Genomic DNA, 18613 nt, shown 5'->3' with positions numbered 1-18613 from the left:
GCCTGGGATGCTCTTTCACCAATGAGCTCAAGTACCTCCAGGGCTTCAGGTTTTTACTGAAACGTCACCTTATCGGTGGGGCCTTCCCTGACCGGTATCTTGAGATCGCACACGCTGCCCCACCCTGTATGCCACCAACACACACTTCCTGTTTTTCTTTCCTACTTCATCTTTCCTATTTTCCCTTGGCACTTACTACTCTTCAACGTGCTGTATATTCTACTTATTGGTCTTTGAAGGCAAGATTTTTGTCTCTTTTTCCCCACACTGTACCGCAAGTGCCTTGTAGAGCTCCTGGTACAAAAAAGTTCTCAAAAATATTTGTTGAATGGATGAGAGAATAAAAGAATGAAAGAACAAATACTCGGTATCCTAGGGAGTGAATAAAATATGTATTGAGCATCCATTATGTGGTCAGCAATGCATTAGGCGAAAGGAGACTACGGTAGAGTTGTAAGAGATGCTTTCAGACTCTGAAGGAGCATTTTAGAGAGAAAAGAATACCAAGCAATGATGTTGTGTAAATGCTAAGTGATGGAAATGCCAATGTTGTAGAGGTTGGAGAAGACAAGAGGTCAATAGTGAACAGAGCAGTCAGGATGAGCAGAGGAGAAACAAGGGAAGGGAGTTCCAAGGGAGAATTCTGTACTAAAGACCCAGAGGCAGGAGAGGGCATGGAGCAGTCATGTCACTAGACCGGGCTGACTACAAGACGGGGCAGGAAGGTTTGGAAAACCAGACAGAGTCAGAATTTGATATAATAGGGGGAAAAATCAAGAGGATTGGACTTCCCTGGTGGCTCAGAGGTAAAGAATCTGCCTGTGCCCATGCAGGAAATATGGGTTTGATTCCTGGGCTAGGAAGATCCCACATGCTACGGAGCAACTAACCCGAGGTGCCACAACCACTGAGCCTGTGCTCTAGAGCCTATGTGTCACAACCACTGAAGCCTGAAAGCCCCAGAACCCATGCTCTGCACAGAAGAGGCCACTGCAAGGAGAAGCCGAGAAATGCAACTAGAGAGTAGCCCCCGCTCACTGCATCGAGAGAAACGCCCGTGCAGCAGTGAAGACCCAGTGCAGCCAAAAATAACCTGAGCTCATCACCTGTTTCCGGTCTACCCACTTCTGCCTCGGCCCTCAGCGATGGGCTAACATACCTCCAGCCCAGGCCAACTCACCCTCACCTCTTGTGAGAAGATCTGGTTCACAGGGTCAACGGGCTCCTTAGAGTAAAATGACTGAAACCGATCTCAAACTCAAAATTCATACTTATCGTCAGAGGTAAAGGGATGGGAGACAGCGGATCCCCCCCAAAAGGCTGTGGCCGTCCATCACTGCTCTTAGGGATAGTTCACTGACAAAATTATGGCAACTCTGGAATTTCTAGCTAAAAAGGATGGATGGAAAAATCTGTTTCAGCCTTATATCATCTGGATGCTGAAATTTTTCTAAACTATGAAAAAACCATTCCCACAGATAATGGGTATTTTGCTTTGGACAATGGAAGGCCACTTTCAGGATCAAGTTTCAGTTCAATTTTCCTAAGAATCACAGACTAGAATATAAAACAGGACTGCTTTTGAACATGTCTTATTTGCATTATTTATTATCTTTGGTCACGTGGCATGTGGGATCTCACCTCCCCAACCAGGGACGCTCCCTTAATTGGAAGTGCAGAGTCTTAACCACTAGATGGCCAGGGAAGTGGCCAGCTAATGGCTTATTGGCATTGACAGTTTATTTTTTATCACATATTTCCACATGCTAGCTTTCTCATGATTATTTCTGCTGTGAAGAACTGCCATTCACATTTCTTTCACCAAAGTGGAAATTCCTCATACTGAAGAGCTACACAGAGGAAAGGAGGACAAATGGAGATAGGAAGGAGAGTGAAGCCCTGTGCGACTCTGGCTCTTTGTGGTGATAGGTGACTGATTGGTTACTGACCACAGTGTCAGCTGGGGGAACACTGGGACATTTTGGACCTGGAGGTGGGGTGACCCTCACCTCTGGAATTTGTTCACAATGGTCCTGTCTCTATTCAGCAGATTAAGCCTTGTTGATGGTATGGCCAAGGAGACAACACAGCTGCCCCACTCCAACAGTCCTCTGTGGCTCAGGCTGAGTCACATGCTGAATGGTTATTCCTAGGATTCAGATTCTTTGAACCCATGAAACCTTATAAATCACTGACTCCAAACCCTTCATTAGAGAGAGAAGAAAGCAAAGCCCAAAGGGGCTAACTGGCTTGCCTCAGGTTAATAGAGCAGAGCCCCAGTTAGAACCCATATCACTTGATTTCTGTGCTGACACTCCTGTCACAGGCCTTGGCACCTGGCGGAGGCCAGCAAATACATCACTAGGCACTGCTGTCGTTCAGTCACTCAGTCATGTTCGACTTGTTTTGACCCCATGGGCTGTAGCCCGCCAGGCCCTTCTGTCCACGGAATTCTCCAGGCAAGAACACTGGAGTGGCTTGCCATTTCCTTTTCCAGGGGATCTGTCCGACCCAGGGACTGAACCTGCATCTCTTGCATTGCGGGTGGATTTGTTACCACTGAGCCACCAAGGAAGCCTCACTAGTCACTAGCTGTGCACTTTTAAAGCTACGGCTATGTTATTCTCTGATTATCTGTTCACAGACACACGCACGCCCACATCTGCTTATCATCCTATCTAAAACCATTTGAAAACTTCATCTCTGCTAAATTTAGGTACTCCTTGTTCTTTCTTTCTTCATCAGTTCTTGGGGACGCCCCCTGCCTATCTTCTTAGGGTGCAATTCATTTCTGAAAGGGACCTCCAGCTCAGTATCTTAAACGTTTTGATGACTGTTGAACAGAATTCAGGGATAAATGATGAAAACGTCCTCAGAATAGAACAGAAGGGGCATTTTAAGGGCAAACTAGTAAATGGCTGTTATCTGTGAGAAAGGAAAAAGGCTCTTATGAAGGTTACAAAGTTTTTTTTTTTTTAATGGGAATTCCCTGGAGGTCCAGTGGTTAGCACTTGGTGCTCTCAATGTTGAGACCCAAGTTCAAACCTTGGCTGGGGAACTAAACTCTCATAAGCCGAGTGGAATGGTGTGACCAAAAAAAATTAAAAAAAGGAAATATTAGTTTTTTTTAGTCACTTAACCCAAACAACCTAAACCTGAACTGCACCCAAAGTCCCATCAAAAGTCAGTTTTTTATTGTTCCACTCAAGCCAGGGGCTCTTAGCAGTTAACAGGCAAGGCCATGTTAAGATTAATGCCAATGATACAAGCTGGCAATCATGCGTGCAAACTGGTGCTGAGGCTGTTATGATGAGGAAGTTATGATGTTATGATGAGACAATAGACTGACCCTGAAGCCACATTCCCTTGTATGACCCCACCGGGAAGAGGTACTCACTGGCTTCTGAGCCTAGGAAAAGTCAGCACCCCACCACCCTAGCCCCGCCACCCTGGGTCAGGGGCCAGCCCTCAGGACTACCTCAAGCCTGATCAGATGCTCCGAATGATTTGTGAATGTTTGTCTGCACAATTACAGTCTTTTCTGTACCATTACAGATTGTGCAAATGGTCACAGTTTTTTTGTTATAACAGAATTTATAGACTGAAAGAATGTTAAGGCTGTTGACTCGCAGCCTAGTCACTAGTCACTGTTGATTAGTGGAACAGGACAACAGATGTTGACCGATCCTCAGGCACTTGAACACACAGAAATGCCTTTCCTAGCAAAGGTAGCAGCCTGAGGCTTACATTCAGAGAGTGGTTTTTTTCTTTTTTAATCACATTGTAAATCTTTGTAAATTAGCAAACCACATGGTGGCAACTTGTAGCCAGATTATCTGATTCGAGCTAGACTCAGGAATGAAGAGTAATCTGGTTGAGAAATTTAGCTTTGCCGCTTGGGCAAATCACTTAGATTCTTTGTACCTTGATTTCTTCACGTCTAAGGTAGGGATGTAAAGAAAAGAATGTGGCCCCTCCCACATTCTAGTTCTTCAAGGACCATGCCAGCAGCCACTGCAGCTGCCCACCAACAGCGCACCTAGGGGGGAATTCAGGATGGAGAAAAACTGGAAGGGTTCTGTGCTTTGGATACTGGCCTAGATAGTTCAGATGTATATCTAAGGGACAGTTACAATGAGTCCAGATTCTTGCGTCTTCACATACACAGAAAGGCACTAAAATCATTCACTTGAGACGTCTGCTCTTTGTGACTGGCAGTAATCTTTTGATGCTCAAAGTGTGTGTTACCTACTCAGTTGTGTTCACCTCTTTGCGACCCTACGGACTGTAGCCTACAGGGTGCTCTGCCCGTGGCATTCTCCAGAGGTAGCTTCCTGACCTAGGGGTTGAATCCGGTCTCCTGCACTGCAGGCAGATTCTTTACTGTCTGAGCCACCTGGGGAAGACTCTCTGAAGCTCAACTACATGCTTTTTTCCAAGCAAGAAACATTCACATATTAATATGTCCCTGATCTCTTTGGAGCCTTCCTCAGAGCCACCCAAGAAGCAGTCTTCCAGGCTACGTTCCTCAGTAAAGGCCCTGAATTAAAACTGCATTTGCCATTTTTAGGTTGTGTGTTTTTCTTTCAGTCAAGAGGCAAAATACTAGCCATCTTGCAGGCTGTTGTGCAGATTATAAGAGAAAATATCCGTAAAAAAGCATCAAACATGTACTTCCTTGAGGCCACTTAAGAAATATTTACATACGAGCAAATATTTTATACAAGCCTATCTATACCTAACTTCTTAAAATCTGAGTAAGAGCTTTTAACCAGTTTTAAGACATACATTCTCAAGCTCAAGCCTCTAGCCTTGAGCTAGGGGTGGGAAATTTTGGCCTTTGCCCATCTTGATCGGATTTTAACTAAATTAAGTCTATAGCAAGTTTCAAAAATAAAGCTCTGAGTTGCCCCCAGTACTCCCAGGAAGAAGGTGATTTGCCACAAAGTTCACCCAGCTTCATTTAGTCTGAGGCTCTTCCTCTGCAAGGGTGTGGGTGTGGCTGTGTGTGTGTGTGGGTGTGTGTGTGTGTGTAGGGGTGGAGGTGGGAACTAGCAACGTGCTCACATGGTCATACATTTAGCAACGTGCTCACGTGATCATACGTTGTTATAAAACGTGTAAGATAATTTTGAATTCTTTTTCTTAAAGAAGGTCACCAAGATTAAGAATTTTCAGGTCCCACAAATTCTGGATTATTAAAAAATAAATCAAGCACTACAACAAAACTAGGCATTTGCTGTCATTGTCATTCAGTCGCTAAGTGGTGTCTGAGTCTTTGCAACCCCATGGGCTGCAGCACGCCAGGGTTCCCTGTCCTTCACCATTTCCTGGAGTTTGTTCAAATTCATGCCCATTGAGTCTGGGACGCGGCCGACTATCTCATCCTCTGCCATAAGATCCTACAAAAGATCCTGAATGAACATTTGGGCCAACTCAGTATTTCAGACCAGGGATGCCTGTTTAAGTCCAGGAAGGGAAGGAGTGCGGAAGTCACCTACCAGAGAGGTCTATCAACTGGGAGCACAGGCTCAGCACAGGTCAGGGAGAGAGGCGGAGGGCTGGCCAGGCCTGCAGAGCCCCCAGCCTCATCTCTGCTCTCTCTAGTCTTCCCCTCCTCTTACTTCTTATCTTTCTTTTGTGTCCTGTGTTACTGCTTCCTCCTCTTCTTTCCCTGTTGTAACGGCCTAAAGTCTTCTATTTCCTGCTTCTCAGCTTTTACACTTCGTGGTTCTCTCTCAAAAATCTTGAACTAGTGTGTGGCAGCCTGAGTTTTTTTCCCCCTTTTGATGCCTGGCACTGGTTTTCAGTGGAGAAATTGGAGTTCTTCACTCCTGTTGTGCCTTGATCTGGCCAGGGGTTGCCCCAAGGCTGCCAAGTGGCTAATTAGCTTTACACAACCCTCTCAGATAACTTGTCTTGGTAATTTTTCTCCCTCTTGTGAAGAGTTGCCAAATCTAGGCTTGTAAGTACAAACAAAGTAGGTGAGACTTCTTTTTCGCAACAAGTATTCCAGCAAGTGAAACAATAAACTCTTCCTGAACCAGCTGGGATTCTAACAGGAGAAAAGACAATGGCATCACACCCTCTAACTGAACCTATGAATCCGAGCGCGTGTGGATATTTATCGGGTTCTGTTTCTCTAACTTTGTGAGCATACCTACTCATTCTTTATTCAAGTCTGCAGATTTGGTGAATTTTGGTACACTCGCAATGTTGTGCAACCACGCCCACTACTAATGCTCCAATACCTCCATCACGCTAACCAGAAACCCCACACCTCTCAGCCGTCACCCCCAATTCAACCCTCCTCTCATCCCCACCAACCACCAATCTACTTTCTGTCTTTATGGATTTGCCTCTTCTGGGCATCTCACATAAATGGAAGCAGACATTATGTGGCCATTTGTGTCTGGCTTCTTTCGCTCAGCACCATGTTTTCAAAGTTCATCCACGCTGTAGGAAGTATCAGTACTTCATTTCTTTTTATGGCTGAATATTTCATTTTATGAATATTAATATTTTATTTATCCATTTGTCAGTTGGGTCATCCACTGTTTGTCAATGATAATAAAGTGATGAATATGTGTGTACAGGTTTTCACGTGAACATATACATCAGCTCTTTTCAGTACATAATTAGGGGTGGAACTGCTGGGTCCTACTATAATAACTGCTTAACTATGAGAAACTGCCAAACTGCTTTCTTCAGGGGCTGTGCTGTATGACGTTCCCACTAACCACGCATGAGGATTTCAATTTCCCCACATCTTCACCAACATTTGTTTACTCCTTTTTTTGGTTACAGCCATCCTGGTGCGTGTGAAGTGGTATGTCATTATGACTTTGATCTGCATTTCCAAAGACTAAAGATGCTGAACATCTTTCCATGTGCTTATTGGCTATTTGCATATCTTCTTTAGACAAATGTCTATTCATATTCTTTGCCCATTTTTAAACTGAGTTGTCTTTTTATTGTTTAGTTATAAGAATTCTTGATATATTCTGGATACTAGACCCTTACCAGATAAATGATTTATGAGTATTTTCTCTCTCTCTCTTTTCTGTTTCTCATTTCTTTTCACTTGCTTTAGAGTATCCTTTGATGCAAAAAAGTTTAAGATTCTGATGAAGTTCACATTATCCCTGACCATCCATGCTGAAAAAAATCCAATTTCTTTATCAGCATCTCAATATTACTTGAAGATTTGGGAAGAACTTTAAAAACTATTTAAAATTTTGTATTTTATTTATTTCTTCTGGCTGCACCCTGCGGCATGCCAGGATCTTAGTTCCCCAACCAGGGATCAAACCCACACTCCCTGCATTGGACGTATGGAGTCTTAACCCTGGACTGCCAAGGGAAAGTCCCCAAGTTAGGTATTTTAGAATATAATAAAAGCACATATACCTTAACAATATAAAACGAGATTAAGACTTGAAGAAGTTGACACAGGAGATGCGGCTTCGATCCTTGGGTCAGAAAGGTGTCCCAGAGGAGGGCACAGTATACTCACTCCAGTATTCTTGCTTGGAGAATCTCCATTGACAGAGGAGCCTGAGGGGCTACAGTCCATAAGGTCGCACAGAGTCGGACACTGAAGCGACTTAGCACGCATGCTATATAGGAATTCCTAGGTTTTGCTTTTGTTTCTTTCTTTCAGAATAACTAAAGAAGAACTAAAACATGGGGTCAAATTATTCTTTAGCTGAAGAATGAGGGTTTCTAGTAGCCCTTCTGGTTCAATATTCTTAATTGGGGCCATGTATATTGTATTCCAACTATAATCAATCTTTCCCACCAGAGTCTGAGGTATACACCACGGGAGCCTTAAAGGGCGCTGTTCCAGCTGGCCTCTGCTTGCTGGCTGGCAAAGAGAAGTATTATATTCGTGGACAGTAATCCAGAATGGTGTCCAAGCCCATCTGAGTTTAGAATCGCTATCACAGCAGAAACTGGAAACCTCAAGGGCTGTAAGCCATTGAGCACGTCCACACGGAAGCCACTTCTCATCACAGCACATATAAATACACAGCGACCAGGCTCAGCCTTCTGGGTCTCATATCCTCCTCAGATTAGCACACAACATACTCACATGAGTTCTTTCTTTTTTTTTATAGTGAGCTTTTAGTTGCTTACAAAATTACTATCTCACCACTTATAATTCTGTGTAGCAGGTATGACCGTGTATGCTTTTCTTATCTAAATGCCATAGCAATCTGATAGATACTTGATACTGAAAAGCATCTTTAATTGACAAAAGCTTTTTATTTTTAATTTAAACTTAGCCTGTGGTTAGTGTGGGGTATTTAAACTGTCCACTCGACTTCATGCGAATCAAGAACAAAACCTGAGTCTTACCACTTTTGGCTGAACTCTCTGCTTACTGACAAACCGTCCCTACAGTTAGAATGCAATGACATTTCCATCAGAAGTCTTTATCGCTAACAATTATGGTATACAAGGCTCTCAAATGGAATCCTTTGTTCAGGGTGTCCAGAGTTTCACAAATCTCACTTACGTTCAAAGCCACTGCTTGAACAGGGAGGAACTCAGATTTAAAAAGCAATCCAGGGACTTCCCTGGTGGTCCAGTGGTTAAGACTCCATGCTCCCAATGTAGGGGGTGTGGATGCAATCCCTGGTTGGGTAACTAAGATCCCACATGCCCCACAATACAGCTAAAAAATAAATAAAAAGCCATCCATTTTAAGCCAAAAGGAAATCCTTATCCAGAAATCATTCATCCTTAATTTTAGTGTCTTACTTGCCACCTTCCCCATTCTAGCTTTGAAAACAGGGAGAAGTAAAGATATATACAGCATCTTTTGGGATATACAAATCTTAAGCTTTGAGGTCTCTAGGAAGCTATTATTGCTTCACCAAGAGAACTTCAGGTGGGCCCTAAATCTCCCTGCCCTTGTCTTCAGTAACTGCAGGGAAAATGTCAACACCCTTCAGCCCCCACCTTAATAACTCTCTGCTTGAGGAGGACAATTCACCTAGAATTCCATGAGGGCATCTACTTTTTGTTAGAGCTACAGGTCACAACAGAAGGCCTGGAGAGAAGATCATCTCTACTATCTATCTGGTAATAGACAGATTATCATATATCTCATGTTTCCAAAGACCAATTTTACTAAAGATGAGGTAACGAGTTAAGCATTGTATCTCATAAATTTTAAAATTATATTTAACTCATAACAAGTGGCAATAGTTGGAAACAGAATAAAAAATTTACTTGCATTTTAAAAAATAATATAGTCATCAAAGAGCTTTCTTATTTGATAAGAAATCAGAGCTTATCTATCTGACAAGAGATGATAATGATAAAATAATGTCATTAGTACATTAACCCTATGATTCAGTAATAATATAATATTTGGAGATTTAGCAAATGGGGAAACCTAAGCCAACAAAGGTCCATCTAGTCAAGGCTATGGTTTTTCCAGTAGTCATGTATGGATGTGAGAGTTGGACTATAAAGAAAGCTGAGTGCCGAAGAATTGATGCTTTTGAACTGTGGTGCTGGAGAGGACTCTTGAGAGTCCCTTGGACTGCAAGGAGATCCAAACAGTCTATCCTAAAGCAGATGAGTCCCGGGTGTTCATTGGAAGGACTGATGTTGAAGCTGAAACTCCAATACTTTGGCCACCTGATGTGGAGAGCTGACTCATTTGAAAAGACCCTGGTGCTGGGAAAGATTGAGGGCCAAAGGAGAAGGGGACGACAGAGGATGAGATGGTTGGATGGCATCACTGACACAATGGACATGGGTTTGGGTGGACAGGGAGGCCTGGTGTGGGTTCATGGGGTTGCAAAGAGTCAGACACGACTGAGTGACTGAACTGAACTGAACTGAAAGCTATAAAGAATCTGAGAGCATTTTGTTTATCCCAAAGATCATAGGATACAAGTTTGACATCAACTGTTACAAAAAAGGGGCTTAATGTGAAGCCACACATTAAGCCCGTAGTCCTCAGACATGCGGGGAAGCGTATAACATGGAGAGCTGTTAAAACACGGATCGCTGGGCCTCATCCTGAGAATCTCTTGTTTAGTCCCCACTAAGAACCTGATTGCCTAACAAGTTCCTAGCCGGTCTGATGGTGCTGGTCCCAAGACGACACTTGGAGTCTCCTTAGAAAGGAAGGAGATGAATATCTATCGAGGGAAGGGAGAGAACAATTATTTAAAACTATCCTGGGTCAGGCTTGGCCAAGGATCGATACAGTCTATCTCACCTGGTCCTCAGAGCTTCCCCAGAACAATGCTTCTTTCTCACACTTGGCCAGAGCAGAATGAGAGCAAAGGGCCTGCCTAGGCAGTTTTCTAGAAATAGGCAAGCTCTTCGATGACTATATCATTTTTAAAAATGCAGGTCGATTTTGCATTGTTTCAAAATATTGCTGCTTGTTATTAAATATAATTTAAAAATATGTATCAGATACAGCACTTAACTTTTAACCTCAATTCTTTAGTCAAATTGGCCTTTGGGAACATGAGGAAACGGATGGCTGGAGCTTAGTAACTGGTTGATGGTGAAAGAGTTGGCACATATTTCATCTTATTATAATTATTTTGTGGCTGCAATTACTTTTGTGCACGTGTGTTTAATTACTGGATGGCCAGGGAAATCCCCCAATTTAATCTTAATTTTAGAAACCTGCACCTAGGCCTGCAGGTCTGTAAAGATGCTTGTCCTGACAGCTCACTCTGTCACACCCCCCCCATTCCCCGCCCCCTGAAGACTCAATCATGCTTTCCTCTGCAGCTCCTTTATGGAACCTCTGGTGTCCCAGCCAAGCGGGACTGCCTGCTATTCCTCAGGTCTTCCTCACTTTTCCTGCTCTCCACATACATGCTCATTATCCTTTGTTGTTGAAAAGTTCCCCTTTCCATCTCCACCTGACTAGAATCTTCCATGCCTTTTAAAGTCTAGCTGAAATGCCATTTCCTTTTTCAAGACTGAACCTCATTTTTAAAAGGCTGCCGGATGGAACTCCTTCAGTGAATTCCCATGGCTGCCCAGACAGATTTCATGTCAGTGGGCATATAATTGCTTTGTTAAATTACCCTGTGCATAGAATCTCATGGGCCCTGTTTTACACGTCTCTGCAAAGAAATGGGCTTCCCAGGTGGCGTAGGAGTAAAGAATCTACCTGCCAGTGCAGGAGACACAAGAGACACAGGTTCAATCCCTGGGTCAGAAAGATTCCCCAGAGTTGGAAATGGCAACTGACTTCAGTATTCTTGCCTGGAAAATTCTATGGACGGAGGAGCCTGGGGGCCACAGTCTGTGGGGTCACAAAGAGTTGGACACGACTGAGTGACTGAGCACCCAGGCACATTGCAAAGAAATGGTTCTGTTTGATGTTAAAGTTAGACTGGCATTCAAACATGAAGTTCTGTGCAATGTAAGATATTGGAGTATAGATTAACAAGTTGGAAAAATATATTTAAAAGAAATCCCCAACAGGAAGCTTTAGGTTATGATGAAATTTGTGGCTATGAATTAGAATAAAGATAAAAGTCTAAAATGAAGAACGGACCTAGCCTTTTGGGATGAGATGAGGCCTTGAAAGTCTTTAGGACAATCTCCTCACTTCACAGTCATAGCATTTTTGGACCATGCTTTGTATTATGGTCAGAAGTCTCATTTGTCTCATTAATGCTGCTCAGTTGTCACCGTGCCCAGCTGAGGGCTCTTCATTTTGCTACTTGAAAAAGAAAAAAACTTTTTGCCCTGAATGATGGATTTAGTTGTGAAGGGCCAGGCCTGACTCTGGTCCAAAGGGAGCTGAACTGTGGGACCTCCTTTGATTTTAAAGGTTGCTAACCATAGTGGTGCTAATTCTGAAGCTCCAAGGAATGAGTCCTTACCCCCAAGTGCCACCTTAGATGAGTCTACCAGCCAAGCCACAGTCATGGCCAAGCCTGAAGGAGGAGCTTGTGCTAGGTGGGGTGACCATCTGCTCCATTTGGCTGATGCCATTTTTGGCTGCTGAGAGGTACCTAACATGCTGATTACATCTTGGTTCAGTCATGTAGAAAGAAAAGAGTAGAGAATACCAAGGGTCTTTGTCTTTCCCATCCCACATGCTCCTCTCAGTCCCAAGGTGGTAGAGCAGGGGTTTCAGAGGTGGGCAGAAACGGGTATGAACTGGAGGTCTCAGCTTCCTATCTGCACAAGGAAGCTAATAAAGGGACTGTATATAACTTAGGGGTAATTGGCAGGCCAGGTGGGGTATTGTTGAGTGCTTTATAAATGTCAGCTACCAATGCCATTATCAACACACTCTAGATTCTCTTCCGTCTCTGTAAGCGTCTCTCCATGGCATTTCAGTCCCTCCCTGATTCAATTATGATACCACTGGAAAGTGAAAATGTTAGCAGGGTTGTGTCTGACTCTTTGTGACCCCATGGACTGTAGCCCCCTAGGCTCCTCTGTCCATGGGATTCTCCAGGCAAGGATGCTGGAGTGGGTATCTATTCCCTTCTCCAGTATTGACTTCTAAAACCATTATCTTTATCAACTGTTATCAACTGTTATCAATCATTATCAACTGTTTTCAAGCTTAAGACTAGGCTTCACAAGACAAGCTGGAGGTGCCCTTGGAACCTAAAGCCAGTCCCAAAACCAGGTCATTCCCTGGCACTGAACAACATCTAACCCTCACTTGACCTCTCCACATTTGTGAAAGTCACCGTCACCTTTTCAGCTCCCCTGGCAGAAGGCCTGAGCTTGTTTCCCCCCCCCCCCCCAACTATTATACTTCTTTCTCTCTCAGGAAATCAGTTGCCAAGTCATTCACCCACACCTTCACTTATTCAGCAAATATTTATTGGGCCCTTTCCACAAGCCAGGTACTGTTGAACAGAACTTAAATGATTGTTGCCCTCATCTGCACATACATAATCACACGTTAGCATGCGTACTCACTAGGAAAGGGATTTCAGTCCAGAAGAAAAAGTACAACAGGGCACATAACTTAAAATGAGAGGCAGGAAAGGACTCTGCGAGGAAGTAACAATCTGAACCAAGGCCTGAAAGAGGGAAAGGCTCGGTGAGGTGGGTAATGAGCACAGAATGCTCTTGGCAGCCAGATCAGCAGGTACCATGGCTCAGGTGGGAAGGGCCTGATGCCTTTTCTGAGGAGCTCGGGCAAGGCCACGTGGCCACAAGGCTGTGAACTTGCTCAGGTCGAGGCTGGAGTGGGATTCCCAGGGGTGTATGGAACCCCTGGTGGGGGCTGAGCCAAGAGAGGGATGGGGTTGGGTCACCCTGGCTGCGCCAGGGAGAACAGACTGAGTGGACAGGAAGAAACTATAGAGACCTGTCCAGGGGCTATTTGGGCAGTTCTGGTGACAGATGGTCAGTGGCTGTGATGATGGAGGGAAGGAGTGTATCTGAGGCACAATTTGGAGGTGGTGCTGATAGAACTCGGTGACTGGGGAGAGGGCAGAGTGAGAGGGGGAGGTGATAAGGCTGGCTCCTGGGTTTCTGGTGCGTGCAGCTGTGTAGATGAAAAGTAGTCATGGAATCTATCTTCCACACTACTCTGTACTCCTGGATCCGCTCCCAGGACAGTGCTGGCCCATCGCTCTCCTTTCAAGTATCTGCAATGGCTCCTGATCACCTGCTTCAGTAAGTGCACACTTCCCTTGGCTTTCAAGGATCCACCACCTACATTTCCAGTCTTTTTTTTAAAATTTTCTTGGCCGTGCCATGGGTCATGTGGGATCTTAGTTTGCTGACCAGGGACTGAACCCGCACCTCTTGCACTGGAAGTGCAGGGTCTTAACCACTAGACCAACAGGGAAGTCCCTTCCAGTCCTATTTTCTACTACTTCTCTACTTCGGTCCTGCTTCAGTCCAACTGGACCACTTCCTGTTCCTGGAATGTGTCACCACATGCCCTTGCCTTGGTCCCTATTCCTCACCATCTCAGTCTGCTGAAACCCTATTCAACTTTCAAAGTTCATTAAAGGTCCAGTCATTAAACCTCATAAAGCTCTGGGAATCTCTGCCGGCACTTAGAGCGCCACCTGTTATTGTGATTACGAGAGTACTTATCGCCTGCCTGTTCCCTGCCCCCAACAGACCATAGGTCATACCTTCGGGTGCCCAGCCCCATTACTCATCCTGTACCACTGCCCTTTCCTTTGCAGGGGCAAGCACAGTGCTTCACCCACAACAGGTACACTTTGCTGAATTTATTTGGAACAATTCGTGTTGCTAACTATGCTAAGGAACGAGGAGACCTGAGCTGTTGAATCGGAGATGTTTTCCAGTGGCATCTGCCAGCACCAGAGCTCACAGCAAACTTTATCTTCCACCAAACTCCTGGCAATCAGACGCAAGACAGACACACACATGCCCCTCTTGACAGCGTCCTCTGCCTGTTTGAAATTCTCCAGTGCAGTAAGTGCTCATAAACTTACCCTTTCCTTGCAGCACCTAATATCAAAAAATTACAGCCTCTAACTCAGGAGTTTTAAGACTGCTTGCTGTAACCCATTAGTGGGTCTTGAAATCAATTTAGTAGGTTGTAAATGATCCTAAAAAGTAAAATAGAAAATAGCTAAGCACACTACCTATATTCAGGATGAGTAATGTTTCCTGAAACTTCTGTTTCCAATGCAAGTATACATCTGTGTGTTTACTGGGTCATGATGTAAAATGTTATTTCTCACTTCGGGCCCTAGTTCAAAAGGTTTGAAGGCTAATGCTGGGTAGACCAAGACCAGCACACAACTCAAACAGGGAAAGATGTTAGGGAACCAGTAATGAGACTCTCTGACTAAAACAGTGAGACATTCATTCATATCTTATCCTCTTAAAATGTGAATGTCTGATATACCCAACTCTTCAGGGGACCTGCATTTCAGTGCTTTTAACCAAAATTAATCTCGTTAGTAGAAAGCAAGTCAGAAATTGTTTCCAGCTACAGGCCTTTTGGTACCTCAGGCAAGGATTTCCTCCCGTATCCCAGTTCCCCAGGAGAGGTGGTTCAGGAGCTCCATTGCTGAAAGGCTACTGGTTTCTAGGTTACAATACACAGAAGTGATGATACTTTTGTAGGAGAAGCATATTTGCAACCAGAAAAATGCATCCTTTCTTCCATGTACTTGTCAACCAGCTTATCAATGTATGTTTCTGTGTATGTATGTAACCTAAACCTAGAAAATACAATCCTATATATCCACATGTGAAACTTAGGCCTGATCAATTTAGGGGTCAATGTGAACTCAAATTGACCTAAAAATGAGATATACTATGAATTACTGAAGGCAACGACACATGTGGGCTAGGAAGAGGGGATGTGGGCCACGGTAGCATGGGCAAGGAGGCTCAGGAGTGTGATAGATGTATTATACCAAGTTTTTATTACCTTGATGCTTGGTGGTAATGAGAGGATGAGGTTGGAGGAGTAAGCTATGGAGAAAACAACTGTCTAGACAGGTGTATGCCCCATGATAGTACACAGTAGTCCACTACAAGCGCATAGGCTGTATTTGATTATGTAATCACTAAAAAGACAGATTCCAAGCCTAATTCTAGCCGCAGCTCCATTTAACAGGTTGTCCCTTATAATCTGTTGCTCCCTGTGTTACAGTCTCCATTTATAGTTGAGACATCAACAGCTGGCTTCCTAATGAATGAAATGTAAACACTCTTAATTGTCAATTATAATCCCAACAAATAACTGGGCCTGGAAAAAAGGGCGAAGAAGTAGGAAGTTCAAAGCTGGTGTGGTGCAAAGAACCCTAGATTGAAGTACTGATAAATTTGGGTTAGATCTGGGTGGCAGCAAGTAAGTTCCACAACCTAAGGTTCCTGCCACCTCTAAAATTTTGTAATTCTACATGGGAGGGTAAAGGTGATCTTTATCTGGAAGAAACAAAGAGTATCTTGGCTTGATGTGTGATGGGCAAATGACAATATTACCCAAGGCTGTTTAAACATGAATTAATGCCTTTCCCATTATCTAGATCAGATTAGCACCCTTTAGGTGATATTATATGTCAGGGTCTCTATCGACTACTCCATAAATTCCAAATTTCTTACCAGTATTTAAGGCTTTCCACATCTGCCCAACTTTATCTCAAATTTCTTGTGGTTCAGACCTACTCCTGCACCCACCCTCCCCAACAAGTCTTGTTTAATTCTTCACCATCCCTACTTTCCTAGCTGAAGTCCCACAACCTTCATAAAGCCTTCCAACTACTCAAATATTTAATATCAGCTTATGACCTTTGAATTCCTACCAGACTTTATAGCAGTTCTATCAGATAGGCATTATTATGCTCATTTCATAAGTAAGGAAACTAAAGGCCCAGAGAAAGTTTAGTGGTTTGCCCAGCATCCTAGTTTGTGAGCAGCAGGACTGATTTGTTTGCCCTCCAAGTCCACACACTTTTTTTTTTTTCCTTACTGTGCCATGCTGCTTCATCTATTAAAAAAAAGCCATAGAGGAAGGATGCATTAAAAAAGCCCATAAACCAGTTACAATGCGGTTTGTTGTGACATAAATGCAAATACACCACATCCTTTGAACTACAAGTGTAAAACACGCTTGGGGTAGCGTGAATAGTTTTTAAGGGGTTGCCAGCCCTGTTTTCCAAGCCCAGTACTAAAATAATATTCCACGGTAAATGACAGGTGGGTGGCTAAGGACAAGAAAAACCAGTATAGTTAAAAGAAGAAATTAGAAACGGGACAAAAAGATGACAGTGTAATACAAGCTGGCAACGCACACAAGAGACACAGAATATGCAAGTATGGAGTATGGGGCTGAGCGGGTCCATAGGACTAAAATATCTAAGTTAGGGAGCCTATACCTGCCAATGAGAAGCGCGCGTGTCTGAGGGTTGATATTAATAACAGCAGTACACATGGACAGAGTAGAACTCAAGAGAGAGACAAATAAGGACAGGTCGTAGGGACACAGGGCAGAGCATGGCAGGATGAGGGTGGTGGCGCCCAATGAGGGGCCAGAAGGGTACAAGAGGGGTCAAAGGGAAAGGTGAAGAGGTTCAGAAGGTACAGTGCCCCCAGACTCCAGAATAGTGTCATCTTCCTCTCCACAGCCGGTTGGTATGTTTAAGGATTGACACCCGTACCCCAAAAAGCCCTCCCGGTGGCTCCGGGAAGAGGGCGAGGTCACGTCCCCGTCTCCCGGGGACTCCGAGAGGGGTCCTTACCTAAGAAGATGGAGATGATGAGCCGCAGCGCCTGTTCTGACGCGCCCAGGCACGTCGCCAACTTGTTAAGGCTCAGGTCTTGGAAACCCCACTGCAGCCCCCTCGTCAGCTCGGCTTCCATGTCCCCCTCGGCTGCGGACGCCATCTTAGCTCCGGGCGTCCCCCAGGGACCCCTCTGCTCCGCGCGCCCCGAATGTGGGCACAGCGCTGGAGCTTCACCCCCAATTCCGGCCCGGAGCCCGCCCACGGCGTGCGCATTGGCTGCGGACCCGCCCAAAGGCTCCGGGCTCAGTCGGTCATTGGTCAGCCAGGTCCAGGGGCGGGGCCTCACGCGGCAAGGTAGGCCGGGGGCGGGGCCTCATATTTGTAAGGCAAAGGTGACTCGGCCCGAGAAAGAACACGGGGCAGGCCGGGGGCGGGGCTTGGAACCGGGAACCAGATCCGCGATTGGAAAAGTAAGAAGCTGGCGGCGGAGGACTGTACAACTCAGTTCTAACAGCTCGGGGGAGGAGTCGGGGCGGGCGAGAGTCCTGCCGGCTCGTGCGCTGCCTCCCTATTGGCTGAGACGGAGCAGGCGAGAGTCGGGGCGGGGGGGGCTGTCACCCGACCGCGAGGTTACTCTCGGTCGCAGGCGCGCCGGGGTTACTGGGGCATGTAACGGGAGGGCGCGAATTCCTGCGGCGGCCTCTCGAGCGCCCCCTAACGGCGCCGCGGCTGTTCTTGAACCGTTAGACACGCCGCCTTACCTCCCAGACCTAGAGGACCACCCCGGCGCCCCCAGCACTCTCTACCTGCTCCTTTGATTTCCTGTAACTTCCTGTATTAAAACGTTGCCTTCCTCCGAGAGGCGATGAAATTAAGCTACGCTGATTTAACTGTTAGGCTTTTCATTAAAAATTAAACTAGTTTGTCACTAAGTAATACAGGTTCAGGGTCAAAGTGCAAAGAGGATAGAAATTGGAGACAAAAGTCCTTTCGTCCCACCTTGCTTCCCATTCTTACTTCCAGTGTTCGGATCAGACTAACAAAAATGTGCTAGGTCCTGTGCTGGGCTGTGAGCCCAAAGCTATGGAGTGGAGATGGTGCACGGACATATAAGGTGTTAATGACCGTGTAATTAATTGCAAGGGAAGGCAAGTGCTCTGAAGGAAAAGAAGAATGTTCCGTGAGAATATGTAACAAAGGAACACCAAGTTTTCAGTGATCACTGGAATTCGTGGAGCATTTTTGCACAAGTGCAGCTTATACTTCTATAGCACTTTGTGCAGCACAAATAGTCATATTGTTTCACCTAATTGATTATGAAACAGGTTATTTACAGACACAGAGGCTTGGAGAAATTAAGCAACCTGCTAAGTTCCTTCCCCAGTAAGTGGCAAAGACAGAATGGAAACGTAGGTGTGTTA

The 18613-nt window shown here is 44.9% G+C and overlaps 1 protein-coding gene across 1 annotated transcript in view; it reads right to left on the bottom strand.

The window, feature by feature from the left end:
- The window catches only part of LPCAT3 (lysophosphatidylcholine acyltransferase 3), a 34258-nt gene extending 16159 nt beyond the window's left edge, over positions 1-18099 (bottom strand). The window contains exon 1 of the mRNA XM_069581352.1: positions 17208-18099. Coding sequence (XP_069437453.1) covers positions 17208-17352 — 145 coding nt within the window. The 5' untranslated portion in view covers positions 17353-18099. The remainder of the gene's footprint in view (positions 1-17207) is intronic.
- Positions 18100-18613: the final 514 nt, after the last annotated feature.

This window comes from Ovis canadensis, chromosome 3 (genome assembly GCF_042477335.2).
Source record: "Ovis canadensis isolate MfBH-ARS-UI-01 breed Bighorn chromosome 3, ARS-UI_OviCan_v2, whole genome shotgun sequence".
NCBI lineage: Eukaryota > Metazoa > Chordata > Mammalia > Artiodactyla > Bovidae > Ovis > Ovis canadensis.
The sequence above is the reverse complement of the archived record's forward strand: the minus strand, read 5'-3'. Positions and strand labels throughout refer to the sequence as shown.